The 19,165-nt window shown below is 37.9% G+C and overlaps 1 protein-coding gene across 8 annotated transcripts in view; it reads right to left on the reverse strand.

The window, feature by feature from the left end:
• The window catches only part of Tsga10 (testis specific 10), a 120,692-nt gene that overhangs the window by 100,311 nt on the left and 1,216 nt on the right, over window positions 1–19,165 (reverse strand). For 6 of the 8 annotated variants that reach the window (XR_015448154.1, XR_002394763.2, XM_087203459.1 and 3 more), the window contains exon 2: window positions 8,141–8,269. Coding sequence is in view for 4 of the 8 variants with exons in the window: in XM_087203459.1 (XP_087059585.1) it covers window positions 8,141–8,269 (129 nt within the window). In the remaining 4 variants the exon portion in view is untranslated. Of the gene's footprint in view, window positions 1–7,391; window positions 7,501–8,140; window positions 8,270–19,165 lie in introns of all 8 variants that reach the window. The other 2 variants (XM_021258061.2, XM_021258062.2) reach the window with 1 other exon arrangement.

Genomic DNA, 19,165 nt, shown 5'->3' on the forward strand with positions numbered 1-19,165 from the left:
CTCTCTTCATATATACATATATGATCATTATATCTTCTTGATGATTTGTTCCTTTTATCAATATGTGACCTTATTTGTCTCTTCTGATTTTGGCTTGAAGTCTGTTTTGTTAGATATGAGTACAGCTACTCCTGTTTGTTTTCAGATCCAGTATGTACAGAATGTCATTTTCCATCCTTTAATTTTCTGTCTATGTATGTCTCGGCTGATCAAGTGTGACAATAAATAGTTGTCTACAACTTTTAACAGCATAATTAAGACATTTACATGCAGGGTTATTATTGAAAGGTATATACTGGTTCCTGTCATTTTGTTCTTCTTCTGGGTGTTTTGAATAATCTATGTTCATTTCTTTCTCACCTATGCATCTTAGAGGTCTAATGGTATACTGAATTGTTTCTTTCCTAATTCCTATTGTCTACTCTTCTAGTGAGAGTTCTTGTATTTATGATTGTGTTTATCTTACTTCCTCTTTTTTATGTAGGATTTCTTTAGTATTTTCTCTAATGCTGCTTTAGTGGTCATAAAGTCCTTTAGTTTAAGCTTATCTTGCAAAGTATTTGTCCTTCAGGCATGATGGATAACTTTGGTAGATATAGTAATCTAAGTTTGAAGGCACTGTCTTTCAGAGCTTGAAATACATAATTCCATGCCTTCCTAACCTTTAGAGTTTCTGCTAAAAGGTATTTTTCTGATGAGTTTGCCTTTGTATATGATGTGGAGAGGTTCTCTCCTGGTCATGTCTCAAAAGAGTTCTAAATGGTTCCTATACCCAGATGTTCATATCTTTACCATGATTTGAAAATTTTTCTATTATTTCACTAAATAGGTTTTCTATGCCTTTATCTCTGATCCTCTGTCTATATCTATGATTCGTATGTTTGGTCTTTTAATTGTGTCCCATATGCCTTATACATTGCATTCATACTTTTATTGTTGTATGCATATGACAATTAATCAACCTTGTCTTCAAGCCCTGGTATTCTTTCTTCTGCTTGATGTAACCTATTGATGAAGCTTTCACATTTTCATTTGACTGAATTTTTCATTTCCAAGACTTGTTTGGTTCTTTTCCAGGATCTCTATTTAATAAATTTCTTTTCATATCCTCTTTTGTCTTCCTTAATTCATTTGGCTTTCAACAGCATCATCTCTGAATTCACTGATCATTTTTAAAATCAGTGTTTTGAATAAAAATTTTGTCCAGCAATCCATCCACTTCATTGTCTTTGGATTGAGCTAGTGCAGACTTATAAGCCTTTGGAAGCATCATGTTGGTTTTTTTTTTTTCATTTCTTATGTTTCTATATTTAGATTTGTGTACCTGCTAGGATGGACATCTCTTCCACTTTTATGGGAGCGTCTTCTTAGAAAAGAATCTTTTCTTGTGGCCTTGAGACCCAGTACCACTCAGAGGAGAAAACAAACCGCAGTTACAACAATACAAAACAAACCAGGTATAGAAAAAATAGTAAAACCCAATTAACAGCAACAACTACACCACCAATAACAGTAGAAAAGAAAGGGGAAAATGCAGAATAAACTAAAAAGTTCCAAGTTAAGAAAGGTCAAATTAATAATTACAAAATAATTTTCAACGAGGAAAAAAATAAGTGATAAAGATGAAGAGATAAAAGACAATTAAAGAACAAAATGTGTAAATAAAATTAGATAAAAGAAAAAATAAGACAAAAAAAGAAAAAAATGAGTCCAAAATTTCTCCTAGCCAAGGTACTTGGGTTGGAGAAGCTTCTCTCCAGATTCTCTAACACTGGACTCCACTATGAATGGGGCAGGGGCCTAGGCAGCAGCTGAGGCCTATTGTAGTTCTTCTCAGTTTTCATCAACAGGCAGTTGCTGTATGCAGGTTGAGCCCTGCCTCATATTTCCCACCAGACTGATTACGGGTATGCTGTCTGCAGTAGGACTGATTTCACTCCAGAAGCTTGTGGAATACACAACCAGAGCAGCCACTAGTCCCAAAGTACTTCCAAGGTATATGCGCCAGGCAGGTAGTCACTTGCTCCTAAAACCCTCTTCATTGCTCAAAAGGGCCTCTGTCTGTGCATGTAGGAAGTGTGGTGAAATCTGGAGCCAACAAAAGCCCCAATGAGCTTTTGGTAGTATGTGGAAAGGGCATGCTTCAGAGCCCCTCAGTCTATGCACCCATAGGCATGGCAAATGTCAAAGCAGCAACATATCCCCAAATGCCTCAGAGAATGGGGGAAGCAAAAAAATAAAGCAAAACAAAAAAACAAAAAAGACACTGAGTTCTGAGTTAAGAGATGGGTGCCTTAGTTATTTTCTCTTTTCTGAGACAAAAATACCTGAAACTCTTACAAGTTAACAGAAGAAAGGTTTATTTTAGCTCACAGTTTGCAGAGGTTTCAATCCATAGCTGGCTGGCTACATGGTAAGGCAGCATAGTAGAGGGACATCAAAAAAGAGAAACAGTTCATGGCATGGCAGACATGAAACGGCAGCCTGCCTTCTCCTTTCCTTTTTTCTTCCATCCAGGCTACAAGTCTATTGGCTGGTGCCAACCACACCCATGATGGGTCTTTCCTCTTCAGTAAATCCATCATCCATATCCAGAACTATGCTAAACCAATCAGTGGACTGATCCAGTATCACACGCCCATGATCCAGTCACTCCCAAAAGCCCTATCTATGAGCATATGAGCCATTGGGTGAACATCTAGATATAAGCCATAACCTGGGGAAATCATGGAAACAGCAATCTTCTGGCCTCAGTCTCAGCAGTGTAAGTGCTGGCACTAAACCACAAGCAACTAGTCTCATTCCTCACCACAAAGGGTGGGACCACTGACCACTAGGCCTTCCACAGCCTGAACATGTGCTACTTAAATTTCTCAGTGGACTTGTGACAGATGGTGCCTATTTCCACAACATCCAGTCACAACATCCAAGGACAGTGAATTGTGACTATTCCATGTTTACTTATCTTCAAAATAGTTTAGTCCCTAACAACAGGCCCCCTCTCAAGACATCTTCTCATTAAGCTCTCTAAAAGACAGCAAATGATGTAATTCTTCTGTAAACGCAGCTGGTTATACAACAATCACCACTGTCAAAGAAAATCCCTGTGCTAGACAAAAAGCTTGTAAGAACTGTGGGTTTCTTCTGGAGCTAGGACTGCTAGGCTTTATTTTGGGGGGCACCTGCACTTTCCAGGCTTACCTGTGCTTGCAGCATTGGGTTTTCCCTCCCACCCCCAATCCAATCCCTGGCTTCACCACCACCCCTGATGGAGAGCCAGGGTTGGCGCTGTAGATTGCTTTGTGCTTTTCTGAGTTCCTTTCTACTTCACCAAGCTTTTTAATTTTCCTGTAATTTTTTTTGATTCTTGGAATTCCTTTCTTCCTCAAAATATAGTTTCTCTTTTGTTGCCCTGACTCTTTGCACTTGTAGAGTTGTGTAAAGGACACTTCTATTCTGCCATTTACCCCAGAAGTTCTTCCTGGTTTTTTTCCCAGTTTTTCAGAAATCCAATTTGACTTGTCTGTAGTGTTTGAGTGTACCTCTTTAAATCTTTTTTTTTAAGTGGATGCTTTATATACACTACATTATATATACATAATTTACCATATATTGTATTTTACCAGTTCAAGTGAAAGTATAGAAATCTTACCTCCCTTTATATCCCTTTTCCTAAATTAATAAAATAATCTTCTCCTACATGCATTGAGAAACACATTCAACTGTCAAACATAATTTTGAAAACTAAAAATAAATATATAATGACAGGAAATTCTATTGAATTTACCTATAGATTTGCTCTATATGGTATATATTGTGCTTCCTTCCTTCTCCCTGATCCAAAATTCCTTCCAATTCCACTTCCTTTCTGGTTATTGAAATTTCTTTAGCTATTCTTTTAGGATAGCTCTGCTAACAACAAATTCTTAGTTTTCCCTCACCTGAGAATATCTTAATTTTTCTTTCTTTTTTCAAGGATATTTTTACTTGATACAAAACAGAGAGCTGACAGTTCTTTTTTCTAGAACTTGAAAGACAATGTAATATTTCCTTCTTACTTTCATGGTTTCAAATTTTAAAAATATGCAATCTTTTAAATTTGGTATTCCCCTACCAATAATGTATAGTTTCTCTCTGGATGCTTTCAGGAATTGTTTTTGTCCTTAGTTTTCCAAAGTTTGATTATGAAGTGTCTTGGCATAGATTGGACTAGGTGACCCCTGTTAGGTATTCATTCACCTTTAATCTGTTTTATTTTTTTGGTACTGGGGATCGAACTCGGGTCGTTGTGCTTGCAAGGCAGGCGGCAGAACCACTGAGCTAAATCCCCAGCCCTTTAATCTGTTTTATATATTTGGTACCCAATTAGGAGAATTTTCAGCCGTGATTTCTTAGAATATTTTCTCAGCTCACCCTCTCTTATATCTCTTTCTGGGACTCTGATGATGCAAATGTAAGGTCTTTTGTAATAGTTCCACCTTATTCAAGGCTCTATTCATATTTCTAAAATGTATTTTTCTTTCTGTTGTTCAGATTAGATAATTTCTATTTTTCTATTCTCATATTCAATGATCCATTCCTCTCTACACTGTTGAGAACACTGGGTCTTCAATTTCAGTTACTATATATATATTTTTTGTTTGTTTTTGTTTGTTTTTTTTTTTGTACCAGGGATTGAGCTCAGGACCTTGCACTTGCAAAGCAGGTGGCAGAACCACTGAGCTAAATCCCCCGGGCCTGGTGCTATTATTGTTTTGAAACAGAGTCTTATTATGCTGCTCAGGCTGTCCTTAAATTCCCAGGCTGAAGTGATCCTCCTGCCTCAGCCTCTTGAGTAGCTGGGACTACAGGCCTAAACCACTGTGCTAGGTCACACACTATGTTTATCATTCTTTTGTCAATGGCCATTTGGATTGTTTCCAACTTTGGGTTTCTGGTGCTATGAACATGTGTAAGTATCTGAGTCCCTGCTTTTAATTCTTTAGTGTATATACCTATGGATGGAATAGCTAACTTTTGTCCTGTCTATACTATTTAACAAATTTTTTTAAAAGCTAATTTTAAGTTTACAGAGAAATTAATCAGAAATTAGAGTTCTCACATACCCCTCTTACGGAATCATATAGTTAGCTATCATTTTGAGGACCAATCAAACTGTTTTCCACTGTACCTGCCCCATTTTACATTCCCACCAGCAATGTAAAAGTGTTCTAGTTTCTTCATATCCTCACTAACACTTGTTATTTTCTGTAAAATTGATACAGCCATCCTAATGGGCATGAAGTGGTACCTCATAGTGGTTTTGATTTGCATTTCCTTAATGGTAGATGATGCTGAGCATCTTTTCATTCACTTGACAACCTGTTATATATTTTTTGGAGAAACATCTATCTAAGTCATTTTTCTTTTTTATTTTTTCAGTGCTGGGGCTCTAACCTAGGGCCTAGCACATTACAGGCAATTGCTCTACCATTGAGATACGATTGAGTTGTACTTCTTTGTACATCCTGGATGCTAAGCTTTTATGAAATATCCAATCTAGAAATTTTTTGTCCTGTCTATGCTTCTAAACAAATTTTTTAAAAACAAGTTTTATGTTTATAGATTTTTTTTTTTTTTTTTTTTTTGCAGTACCAGGAATCAAATTCAGGACCTTGTGCTTGCAAGGCAGGCACGGCACCACCGAGATAAATCCCCAGCCCAGGTTTACAGAAAAATTAATCAGAAATTAAGAGTTCTCACATACCCTTCCCACCTCCTCCCCAACAGTTTTCCCTATTATTCATATCTTATCGTCTTGCAGTGTATTTGTTAAAATTGATGAAATGAAGCTGGACATAGTGGTGTATGCCTGACACAGGGGCTGGGGATGTAGCTCAGTGCAAAGCTCCTGGGTTCAATTTCCACTGCAGCAAGAAAAAAAAATTAATGAACCAATAAGGATACATTATTAACTATGGTCCATAGTTTCCACTAGGACTTACTCTAGGTGTTGACATTCAGTGGTTTTTAATGTAGAATGACATGTATCTACCATCACTGTATACTACAGAATAGTTTCACTGCTCTAAAAACTCCCACATACCACCTATTCATCCCCCTCCTCCCAAATCCCTTTTTCCCCAAGGCTTCTTTTTCAGTCTGCATAGCTCATCTTCAGAATGTCATATAGGTATAATCATATAGTTTGTAGTATTTTCAGATTTTCTTTCACCTTGAATATTCTTTCAAGGTTCCTCCATGCCTTTTAAAGGCTTGATACATAGTTCTTTATTTTTATCATTGAGTACTATCTCATTGTATGTATATATTGCAGTTGGCTTATCTATTTACCTAATGAAGGACATCTTGATTGTTGGGCAATCATAATTAAGGCTGTTATAAACATTTGTGTGTAGATTTTTCTGGGGCCAGTTACTATATAGTTTGGTTCTTTGTAACTTTTCTCAGCTGAGATGTTGTATTTTTTATTAGTTTCATGTGGGCTCATAATTGCTTGTTCAGCATTTACATGAGTGCTTTAAAATCCTTAACAAAATATTATAATATGCTGTATTTCAGTGTTTGCTTCTCCTGTCTTTTCTCAGATATTCCTGATTCCTGTGAGGATGAGTGAATTTCTTTCATTGAGATCTGGTATTGTAACACTTTGGATCTGAGGTTCTAGTAGGCCTCCTATGATACTGCTGCTGCTAGAAAGGGGGACATTGTCTCACTGCTGCTACATGGGTTGGAACTCCAATTTCTCCATGCAGCCAGCCTTTACTGACATTCAAGGAGGGCAGGATCTTTGTTACTGAGAGGCAGGGGTGAGTGTGCAGGCTCTCTACTAGTCCTCTGCGATTACCAATGGAAATGGGAGGAAGAGACACTTCATTACTGCTCCCCCTTTATCCTCCACTGACACTGTTGTTGGGTGGTCTTACTTGTGCTGAGAAGCAGTAAAGTCCTGACTCTGCACTAGGTATCCTCTGATACCACCCTTGAAAGAAGGGATACTTCTTACTGCAGCGTGGAAGCAGAAGTCTTGTCTCCCCACGTTGTTTCTACCAAAACTTAGGGCATGGGTGCTCCTTACTACCTGGTGGGAAACAAAGTTCTGGTTCCTCACTCGGCCTTCTTTGATAACATGCTGGCTGAGAGTGTGGTGCAAGAAATGAGGCCATACGAGGCACAGGTGAAGCTCCTTGTTACAGCCTGGCAAGAGTCAAAGGCAGGTCAGTGGTGGTGAACCTATGGCATTCGTGCTCCAGACAGCTGTTTGTAATCATTGAAAGTTCTCAAAGGTTCACCATCACTGGTCTAGGCTCTTGCCTGGGCTGGAGGTACTGGGGCTGAAGTTCTTTTCTGTGATGTTTGGAGTGATCAGTTATTGTCCAGAAGTTGTCTACCTTGTACAGCCGTCCCTTTCCTAGTCCTCTGGTTAGGGTGAGATGCCTTTTCTGGGGTCTTGACTGTGCCCACTGTCATTTCCAGGTGCCAGTTATTCTAGCATTCTGTCTAGGATATATTGAGAAAAAGAAAATACAGGAACTCACTAACATGTTCTTTGTGTCTTGAGGTCCCTAACTAGTTTTCCTCCTTCTACCTACCTTTCTTAAGTTTGTTTTATATATACAATGTTCAGAGTTGCTAGCTGTATTTAAAAGGATGAATAAGAAAAGGTAAGTCTATTCTGTCTCCCAGAAGTGGCTTTTAATAGCTACACCACATATGAGGCACCAGGAGAATACAAACAGTACTGCACTTGCAGTTCAGAGGACTGCATTCAAATCCCGATTAACCGAGAAGTTCAGAGAAATCAACTTTATTAATTGAACATTATAATTATTTAACTTCTTGTAACTTCAGTTCCCATCCATATAAATGGAAATAACATCATTAGTTCACAAGTTGGAAATGATTAAGTAAGATTGTGTACTTTAAAGCACCTGATACAACACTTGTCACAGAGTTTGCACTTACTGCCTCTAAATCCATGTATATCAAAAAGGTTAAGATAAAAATTAATTGATTTTTAGACCCATTAGATTTCAACAAGCTCTGAATCAGTAATTATTTATTCTCCATCCCCTTGTTTTAAAGTAGGTTCCCATCCCAAATTAACTCATGAGAAATACATATGTAAACTAAAAGAAACCTGTAATTTCAGTGTAGAGATGAATTTATCTTGGTTTTTCACTTCTTGTTCTAGCTGGAGAGTATTCTGGTTTTTTTCAGCTTCAGAAACTAGAGCCCCTAGACCAGAACGATGTTCTTTGGTGGTAACCTAATGGGAAGAATAGAAATATACAGAAGCATTCAATTTAAAATGGCTCTGTGATTTTTCACAATAATCAATAAACTTCAAAAATCAGTAACATTCTTAGATATATTTTCAATAGCTATTAACTATGTCCTACTGCAAGAGAATTTCAAGCTTTATCTTCTTAAATTTACTTAAAAACTTTGTGTTTTCCAAATATAAAACTATGATATTGAACATGCTTTTCAAAGGCATGCTCTATTCTATCACTATTCTAAGGAGATATAAGTCAGTAACAAAGTGAGCCGTATATCTCTAGGCCTATGTTGTCCAATACAGGAACCATTAGCAACATGTCTGCCATTGGTATTGTATGTCAACAAAAAGGATTTCTGCCAATATCACAAAGGGCTAAATTCCCTAATATACAAATAATTCCTATAAATAAAAAGGAAAAAAATACCCTAATAAAAACTGGTAACAAATATGGACATTTATAGAAATGTTCAATTTTATCCTTTGGACTGGATACCAATGAAAGCAACACTGAAGTACCCTGTTTTAAAGACTAATGAGTTGGATATAAAATTTACCATCTTTACACATCACTGGTAGCAATGTAAACTGATACAGTATTTATACTGAACAACATAAAATCTATTAACCATATAAATGCACATAAAGAATGTTGTTTAAATGTAGATGCTTATTCACATTAGAACTGAGATTCTGCATTTTGAAGCTGTCCAGCAATCACAATTTGGTTAACACTTCAGTTGAATTTCAAGGGTCCACTTAATTAAAATGTAAAGCTGCTCAACATTCAGAGTTTTTCATGTCAACTTCACTAGATTTAGAAATATCTAGCAGATTAGTAGAGCACACTTCTGGGTATGTCTAGTCAGTGATGGGAGAATGCCCTTGGGTACTATATATGATCCCTTGCCTGTTCTTCTCTGGCACTGTTCCCCTTGCTCTGCTTTCCAGATGACACGAACTGAGCAATTTTGCTCCATCCAACACTTCTACCAGGATATTTCTACATTGGAGCCAGCCAACCATGGACTGAATCCTCTGAACTCTGAGCCAAATTAAAACACTCCTTTAAGTTATGCATATCAGGTATTGTGTCTCAGTGGCAGGAAAAGTGACTAATACAGAAAACTGATACCAAGAATGGGGTTAGTGCGATTCTACCTGACCATGCAGTTTAGAAGCCTTTGGAACTGACTTATGGGAGGAGTTTGGAGATGCGGGCTAGAGAACGCCTAGAATGCTATAAGCAGAGCCTAATGGGTGATTCTGATCAGCACTCAAAAGCCCAATGTTAACAGGAATATGGACAGTAAAGGCCAGCCTCAGGAGGTTTCAGTTGGGAACAAGAAGTCCACTGGCATTTGGACTATAGATCATTCGTGTTATGCTCTGGCAAAAGGTCTTTCTACATTTTCCCTACGTCCTGAGATTTTGTGGAAGACTGAGATAAAGGAAAGTGAACTAATTTATCTGGAGGAGAAAATTTCAAGACAGCTTAAAATCAAGCTGTGGCATGGGTATTGCTGATTGCTTGGCCAGATTTATAGTAAGAATTAAAGATAAAAGGCAGAGCAGAAAAATTTGAAAACTTACATTTTAGCCCAGAAAGAACCATGTGTAAAGTTTGGATCAAAGGAGATCTGGCTGCTAAAGAGATTAGTGCCATTAAAAACAAACAGAAAGGGCCGGGGATTTAGCTCAGTGGTTCCACCGCCTGTCTTGCAAGCACAAGGCCCCAAGTTCGATCCCGGTACCAAACAAACAAACAAACAAACACAGAAAAACAAGTACTTTGTAGAAGGGGGAGAAGATGCCTTGAAGGCATTTCATGAATCACCAAGACCTCTAAGATCCCAAGCATGCAAAAGCATCACCTTTTCTTTTGAGAAGAGAATCCCTGGGATGCCTGCTTGAAAAGGGGCTCACAGGAAACTGGTTCCCTGGGATTCATTTCACCATGCTCAGCCATCCATGGTCTAAGGATACCTGGCTACTGTTTCTACAGACAGCAGACCTTGGCATCATCCATGTGATATTGGTTTTATATGCAGAATGCAAAAACTGTGGGGGTCGGGTTCCCACAAAGATTTCAAAGGAAGACCCAGGAAGCCAGGCAAGAAGCCCCTAAGAGGGCAATACATAAAGCTATGGTGCAGTGGAGACCTCAGAAAGTCAGAGATGCCAGGAATGTGAACATCAACTGAGAGCTGCCCTAAAAAGAGGCTTTGGGGCTGGGGATTTAGCTCAGTGGTTTCACCGGGCAAGGACCCGAGTTTGATCCCTGGTACCAAAAAAAAAAAAAAGAGGCTTTGTGGGCTGCAATCAGCAAGGCCACAGGGGATGAGGCCACCCATATCCTTTGGAAATCATATTTACCACCACGTGCCCCAGATGCTGAATATGCAGCTATAGGATTTAATGTTTGCCCTGCTGGTTTTCAGTCTTCCTTTGCTCAGATTCTTTTTTATCTCCCACTTCCTCCCTTTTGAAAAGGGAATGTTTACCTGGTGCCAGCTTTATCTTAATGCCTTAGTTATTTTTCTCGCTACTGAGACAAAATACCCAATGCCCAAAGTTAAAGGAAGAAAGGTTTATTTGGCTCATAGTTTATAGAGGTTTCAGTTCATGGTTGGCTGGCTCCAAGGCAGAGTGGCATGACAGAAGGGCATCACAGAGGAGAAACAGTTCATGGCAGGCAGAAGGCAGTGAGCAGCAAGCTACAGTGACCCTCTTTCTATCCCTCATATCCAGGCTATATGCCCTTAGGGTGGGTAGCACTCATACCCAGGATGGGTCTTCTCATTATTCATACTCAGAACTATACCAACCCAACCAGTGGACAAATGTGGTAATCACACACCCTTAATCCTAGCTAACATCATGCATTCTAGATCTAGCCACCTTTGAAAAGCCCAACCCATGATTGCATGAGGCTTTGGTGGGACATCTAGACACAAGCCATAGCATTTGGGATTATGCAATTTCTTTTTAACTTTTACAGAGGTTTATGACTAATAGTTTCCCTTGAATCTCGAAAGAGAGTTGGACTTGGACTTTGCAAAACACTGGACCTACTGAAACTTTAAGGAAGGGATTATTGCATTTCTGGTTGTATGTGGGATAGCTGAAACATGTTAGGTGGAATTATGAACCTACTATTGTCTTTATTTGGAGATTAAGTATGGTTTAAGGAGATATTTTGGGGTTTGAAGTTGACAATGGGTGGATTGTAATCATTCATCCTGATATCTCAACTTTATTGGATTACGATTACCTTGCAGATTAGTAGAGCACACTCCTGGGTGTCTGGATGGGCCATGGGTACTATATATGGTCCCTTGCAGGTTCTTTTCTGGCACTGTTGCCCTGCTCTACTTCCTAGCCACCATGAATTGAGCAGCTCTGCTCCACCTCATGCTTGTGCCATGATATTTCTGCCTTGGAACTAGCTAACAGTGGACTGAAGCCCTGAACCAGGAGCTAAATTAAAACTTACTTCCCTATCCCTGGTAGCAAAAATTTAAAAATAAAATAAAATAAATAAATAAAACTTACTTCAAGTTATGCATATGGGGTACTGTGTCCCAGCAATGGGAAAGCTGACTAAAATGCAGATTTTTATTCAAAGAAGACCTGAGATTCTGCACTTCAGGAAAAAGATGCCCTATACTTCTTCTTTGGTTAATACCTCAGTTTGAATTTCAAGGGTCTATTTAGTTAAAATGTAAACCTGCTCAATATTCAGCTCTTCATAATTCTCACTTTCCAAACTTATCTCCTACTTGAAACCTCTAAGAACTCCTCAAGACAAACTATTTTATACATTCTTAATACATACACTTAGAAGTAATTTTCTCAATTTAACTAAATCCTTTTAAGGCCCAGCCTGAATTCTAAATTTTCCAGGAGGTTTTCTCTATTATTACCATTATATAATAATCACTTCTTTATTAAGACTTCAATATATTGATTACAGAACAATTTATGTAGCTATTTTTTCTGGATATGTCCTTCTCACAAAATTATGAGGATCTTAAGAACATGCAATACCTGGAAGCTCTCTCTCTCTCCACCAACCTGCCAATAAAATTTTGTTGAGGTTGATAATGAAGCAGTGTACCAAAGGAGACAAATTGACCTTTCCCTTCTTCTCTTTGGTAAGCTGAGCAGTCAAATGGAGATTCTACATTACCTATTCTAAAATTACCTATTCTAAAATTACCTATTAGGCTAGTCTAGGAATTAAAAATAGGAAAAGGCCATAAATCCATGTGACAATCATGAACAAGCATGTTGGAGCTGCTACCTTCTGTCTTTTAGCTTTGGAAACAATATTTCTGGGGGGGTAAGGGATGTGTGTATTTGAAATTACCACTCATAGCCTGGCAGTTTCCACACTTCAGGCCATGTGAATATCTTCCAAATTCCTGTGATTTCTAATATCAATATCCATTAGAATGGGATTTGGTGTTTTTGTATAGATCTCAGAGAACACAAGTGAAACTTTCATTCTCCACCGAGAAACAGTATACTGGCTAAGAGTATATTTTGATGTTAGTTAGATTGCCTATGTTCATAATCCTAGTTCTGCTGCCTAGTTGTATGACCTTGGACATGTTGTTTCTCTGGCTTTAGCTTGTCTATTAACTAGGAATGATGATAGTAGTGCCTGCCTCATAGAGTTGTACAAGGACTAAGTAAGTTAATATATGTAAAGCACTTAGAATAGTGCCTTGCATATAGTATCATATATATGATTTATTATTACTATTATTAATAATTCCTCTCACTAACTCACCTAATCAACCATCAAGTCCTGATAGTTTCACTAAAATTTTTCTCAAATACATTTCTTCTATTCCTACTATAACTGTTTCAGCTCATGCTATCAGATTACAATAATCACATTTATTCACTAATCAAATTTATAAATAGCCAAAATAAGAATGAACCAATGATATTAACATACGGGGATTAAAAACACAGAAAACAAACAAAAATCTACAATTTCAACCCTTACTTTACAGAAGTCCAAAACCAATCAGAAATTACAGCACAGCATGACTACTATCATATCAGTAATGTACATGTATAGTAAGAAAATACAGAGAAAAGGACACAAAGAAGCATTTCTGACTTTCACTTCTCCAGAAAAGACTTAGAATCTACTCTTCATTCCCCAAAGCTATCAATGTAGCCCTATTAGAGCATTTAATACATTATATTGTTCTTACTGGATATCCACTGCCATGGCCACTTCAACAAGTCCAGAACAGACCTCTCAAACCCCGCAGCCTGCTTTCAGCCCTGCCTCCAATACATTCTTTCATCATCATTTGTGAATATGCCCAAGGTCAAAAGCTAAGGAGTGATATTTGTTCTTTTTCACTGACTCTCATTTATCAGCAAGCCCTGTTGTTTCCACCACCAAAATATATTCTAAAAACATTCACTCTGAACATTTTTATTACCACCTCCTTAGTCCAAGTCACCATCATCTCCTACCTAGATTACTACAAATTCCTACTGGTATTTCTGCTTGTTTTTCACCTACAACTTATTCTCCACACTAAAATCAAATCAATCACTTTAAGTACTACTCTGCCATAATGGATAAATTTGAGTCAGTAGGAAATAGGATGCACCATTAGACTGTAATATTAAGTGAAATAAATCAGACACAAGCTTAAATACTGCATGGTTTCTCTTATATGAGAAATCATACATATGCAAAATGAAAGGTAACAGGGAAGAGGGAGATAGATTTTTTTGCAAAAGGGAAGGAGTCCAAGTGATGGAGAAAGGAGGAGGGTGGTGAAGGGAAGGGGATAAAGGAAGAATCAAGATTGTTATGTACATGTACCAACTCCCCAAGACAATTATGATCATTATGTACTGCATACATGCACTAATTTAAAATTCTTTTTAAATAAAATGAGATAATTTTCAAAAACAGTCCAGTGGCTTCCCACTACAATCACAATGAAATGGAAACTTTTTAAGGCCCTACATGATTTGGTCCCTGTCTTCACTTAATTGATCTGGTACTGTCTTTTTTGTTCACCCACTAGTTTTATTTATTTTCTTTCTGTTCTTCTAATGTGCTGCTATGATCTGAATATTTGTGCCCCCTAAACTCATATGTTGAAATTTTAACCCCCAAATGATCACATTAAGAGGTATGGGGGCTGAGGATGCAGCTCAATGGTCTGGAATGCCTGAGGCCCTGGGTTCAATTCCCAGCACCTCCCTCCCCCAAAAAAGGTACAGCCTTTGAGAAGGGACTAGGTCATATTTAATTGGCTTATAAAAAAGGCCCCAGAGAATTCTCTTGCCCCCTTCTATCCTGTGAAAAAAATAACTGGAAGTTGTCTGTGATACAGGAAATAGAACCTTAAAGGACACAAAATCTGCTAGTGCCATGACCTTGGACTTCCCAGCCTCCAGTACTGGGAATTAAATTTTTGTTGTTTACAAATTACCACAGCCTTTTGCATGGTTTGCTACTTCTCATCCTCAGCAATCTGGCTCAAATATTATAGTCTTACCTATTTCTTTCCTACAGTAGCCTTTCCTAGTCACTGTTTAGGCTATTTACACTATTGCTACTTGAAATTGTATCACTTATTTGGTCTCATTTATTGTCTGTCTTCCCTTTACTAAGATACAAACTGTAAGACATGTAAATTCTTGTCTGGTAACTATGATACCTATTTTCTTCTTTTTTTTTTCCTTTCTTTTATTGTGGGGGAGAGATGCTAGAGATCCAACCCAGGACTTCACATATGCTAGGCAACACTTTACCACCAAGCTATAGTCCAGGGCACTCTGATGTCTCTAGTGCCTGAAACCATAAAGTTGTTCAATATAACAGTAATTTTATTCAATAAAATATTTATATCTACTCAATAAAACATTTTCAAAATAATGAAGTCTCATTATTTAAACAAAACAATTTCAGCAGTAGGGGTGGGATGAAAGTAAGTCTGAAGAGGACTAAGGAATGACTGAGGATTTTTTTAAAGGAAACAGAAAATGTACATTACTTTTAAGCATAATTACAAGAGGAAAAGAGAGCAAAAGTCAGAGGAAGACCAAAGTTGTACAAGGGTGATTGTAAGAGGGAAAAAAACAGGAGGCTGAGGCAGGAGGAGCACAGCAAGTTCCAGGCCAGCCTGGGCTACATAGTGAGTTCAAGGCAGCCTGAACTACATAAATGAGAAGACCCCGTCTCAAAAAAAAAAAAAAAAAAAAAGTTGTTAATTCTCTTTAAATTAAGGACTTCTTTTGTTTTTTACAATCAAACAAAAACCCTGACTCCTCTTCTCAGAAAAGTGCAAATAAAGGTTAAACATCCCTAATCTAAAAATCCAAAACGTGAAATACTCCAAAATCCAAAATTCTTTGAGTGCTGATGCCACAAGTAAAAAATACGTCACTGACCTCAGGTGTATGGCCATAACCAAAATGTAGGCACATCAGAAATATTGTTCAACAGAACCTCAGTAGCACGGGAACTAGCACAAAGAATCAACAAAACTTCAGTAGCACAGGAACTAGCACAAAGAATCAACAACTGGGATCTCATCTTATTAAAACGCTTCTGCATTGCAAGAGAAACCACCAACAGAGCTAACAGACAACCTACAATGTGGGAAAAAAATGTTAGCAGCTGTACCTCAGACAAAGGACTACTATCTAGAATATATAAAGAATTGAAAAAAATCAGACCTCCCAAATTCAAAGACCCAATTCAAAAATGGGCATCTGAAATGAACAGACATTTCTCAGACAAAGAAGTAAAAGCAGCAAATAAATATATGAAAAAATGTTCAACATCACTGGTCACTGGAGAAATACAGATGAAAACAACACTGAGATTCTACCTCACCCCAGAAAGAATGGCTGCTATCAAGAAATCAACCAATAACAAATGCTGGCGGGGCTGTGGGGAAAGGGGAACACTGCTCCACTGCTGGTGGGAGTGTAGACTGGTGCAACCACTGTGGAAATCAGTATGGAGATACCTCAAAGAACTAGGGCTAGAGGTCCCATTTGACCCTGCTATTCCCCTGCTGGGTATCTTCCCCAAAGAATTAAAAGAATCACACCACACCGGTATATGTGCACCCATGTTTATAGCGGCACAGTTTGTAATAGCTAAAGCTTGGAAATAGCCCAAGTGCCCATCAACTGGAAACTGGATAAAGATGTGGTTTTTTTTATAAAACGGAGTACTACTCAGCCATAAAGAAAGAGAAACTAGAGACATTTATAGCTAAATGGATGCATACTGAGGCCATACTCTTAAGTGAAATAAATAGGACACACATGTGTAAATACTGAGAAACTGAAAGTGTAAATAAGGATTAAAATGAATAATTCACAACTTGAAATAGGAAAAGGTCCAAAGGTGTAGGGGTGGTGGGAGGGGAAGGGGAAAGGGAAGAAGGGAAAGGAAAAATTATGAGAAAAGAAAAAAAATGGAAACAAAATCTATGTAAATAGGGAAGGGTGGAGGGGGTGAAGGGCACACAGGTAATGGGGAAAAAAATAAGAACTAAGACACATCATGTACAGGTACAAGCACCCAATGATAAATGTAAACATATTGTATACCTAAAATGTACCAATAAAAGAAAAATATATATATTGTTCAAAATTACCGTCAGGTGAGTGCAATAGTAAATGCCTATAATCTCAGCTATTTGGAAGACTGAGACAGAAAAGGATCACAAGTTTGAGCCCAGGCCAGGAAACTGAGCAAGATCATCTCAAAATAAAAAATCAAAAAGGGCTGAGGGTGAGGGAGGGTGGTAAAGTGCCCCCAGGTTTTATTCCCAGTACTGAAAAAGAAAATTACCTTCACGCCATATGTTTAAGGTATGTATATACGAAATTTAAATGAATGCTATGTTTAAACTTGAGTTCCATCCCCAGAATATCTCATTATGTTTATGCATATGTCAAGTCTCCCCCTGAAAAAAATTCAAAATGTGGTCTTCTGACACTTGTGGTTTCAATTGTTTTGGATATGGAATACTCAATCTATATACATAAAACTCTGCAAATTCAGGTATCTGAAGAACTCCCTGAAGTCCAAGGCCTCAGGTGTAGAACAGTATAGAAACAATCATTCCCAGTACAGGTTAATGTAACTGATGGAGAAAGAAAATGAGGTAATATGAGGAAACCCAGGTAGAGTGTGCATCATCCCCTGAGACAAGAATTAAAAAACAAGGATAAGTGAAGATTTAGATGAGGAGTAGACATCTGAGGAAGTTCCTACCTGGTACAATTTTCATTTTGTGGTGAAATAAGAGGTAAGATCTACCCTACCAGTTAGCTCACTTCAAAACAAGATTTTTCTGGGATATATGTATAAGAATATTTGGCGGGCCTGGGATTTAGCTCAGTGGTTCTGCTGCCTGCCTTGAAAGTGCAAGGACCCAAGTTCGATCCCCAGTACCAAAAAAAAAAAAAGAATATTTGCCAGCTGTGGTAGCGCACACCTGTAATCTCAACACTCAAGTGGTCAAGGCAGGAGGATTGCTGCAAGTTGTAGAGCCTCCTGGGCTACATAGTGAGTTCAAGATTAGCCTGAATTACATAGAGACCTTATCTCTAGGAAGGAAGGAAGGAAGGAAGGAAGGAAGGAAGGAAGGAAGGAAGGAAGGAAGGAAGGAAGGAGGGAAGGAAGGAGGCAGGCAAGCTAGTTAGTTCACAGCAGTATCTTTCATAATTGCCCAAAACTATAAAAAAAACACTGTTCATCTAAAGTAGATAAACTGTGGTTTACTCTAACAATGGAACACTAATCTGCAAATTACAAGCAACAAGGATAAATCTTTAAAACACAATATTCAAGGTGCATTCTAATAATATAAAATAAATCAGACTCACAAGCTTAAATATCATCTTATATGAGAAACCCAAAGTACAAATAAAAAAAAGACCCTTTGAGACAGGGTCTTGCTACGTAGCCCAGGCTGGCCTCAAACTCTCCGCAATCCTTCTGCCTCTGCCTTCCAAGTGCTGAGATTACAGGTGTACACCACCATGGCCAGCCCAAAGTACAAATAATTTTAAGAGCAAAATAACAGACAACAGGAAACAAGGAGATAGATCTTTTGCAAATGGGAAGGGGATCAAGAGACGGAGGGAAAGGTGCAGGGGCAGGGAAGAGGACATAAAAAGAATTAAGATGTGTCATGTACAAGTACCAACTCCTCACAATGTATTCCTTATGTACTGCAAACGTGTAAAACAAACACACACACAATGTTGAGTGAAGATACAAAAAGAATACTTAGTAAAGTTCAATTATTTAAAGTGCAAAAACAAATCAAACTATACAGTGCATGTTCATATTATACAAAGATGGTGAAACTATAAGGAAAAGAAAGCAAGTGGCTATCTTAGAAGTCAGGACAGTGGCTCTCTCTGGGGACAGAAAGGCATGTGACCCTTGAAGGGATGAATAACAACATTTGCTCTGACTACCTATGCAACACGGTGGATTTAAAAATAGGCCAGCTGAAAACAAACTACACTAAGCAACTGAAAAAGAAGACAGAAAAGAGCTCAACCAATCTCTACACCCGATTGTACTCTGCGCTACAAGTAATGATTTTTTTTCTTCAGAAAGCAAATAAAATGAGATACATTTTGAAGGCTGACATTAAATAATACCTAAGTTTAGACCTGAAATAAATATTTAACGTAATAAGCTTAGTTGTTTCCCAATAGTTTACACCGAAGGACTTAGGATTAAAATATATAAACAAGAAATAGTTTTACCCTGGATGTAGAAGTAAATGTGACACTAGGCTTATTTATTTATAAATAATCTATCTATTCGTTCCATTTACAAACCGATTGTTA

Source organism: Heterocephalus glaber, unplaced genomic scaffold, assembly GCF_053883595.1.
Source record: "Heterocephalus glaber isolate CG9 unplaced genomic scaffold, H.glaber_assembly_v1.0 deba00000470, whole genome shotgun sequence".
Taxonomy (NCBI): domain Eukaryota; kingdom Metazoa; phylum Chordata; class Mammalia; order Rodentia; family Bathyergidae; genus Heterocephalus; species Heterocephalus glaber.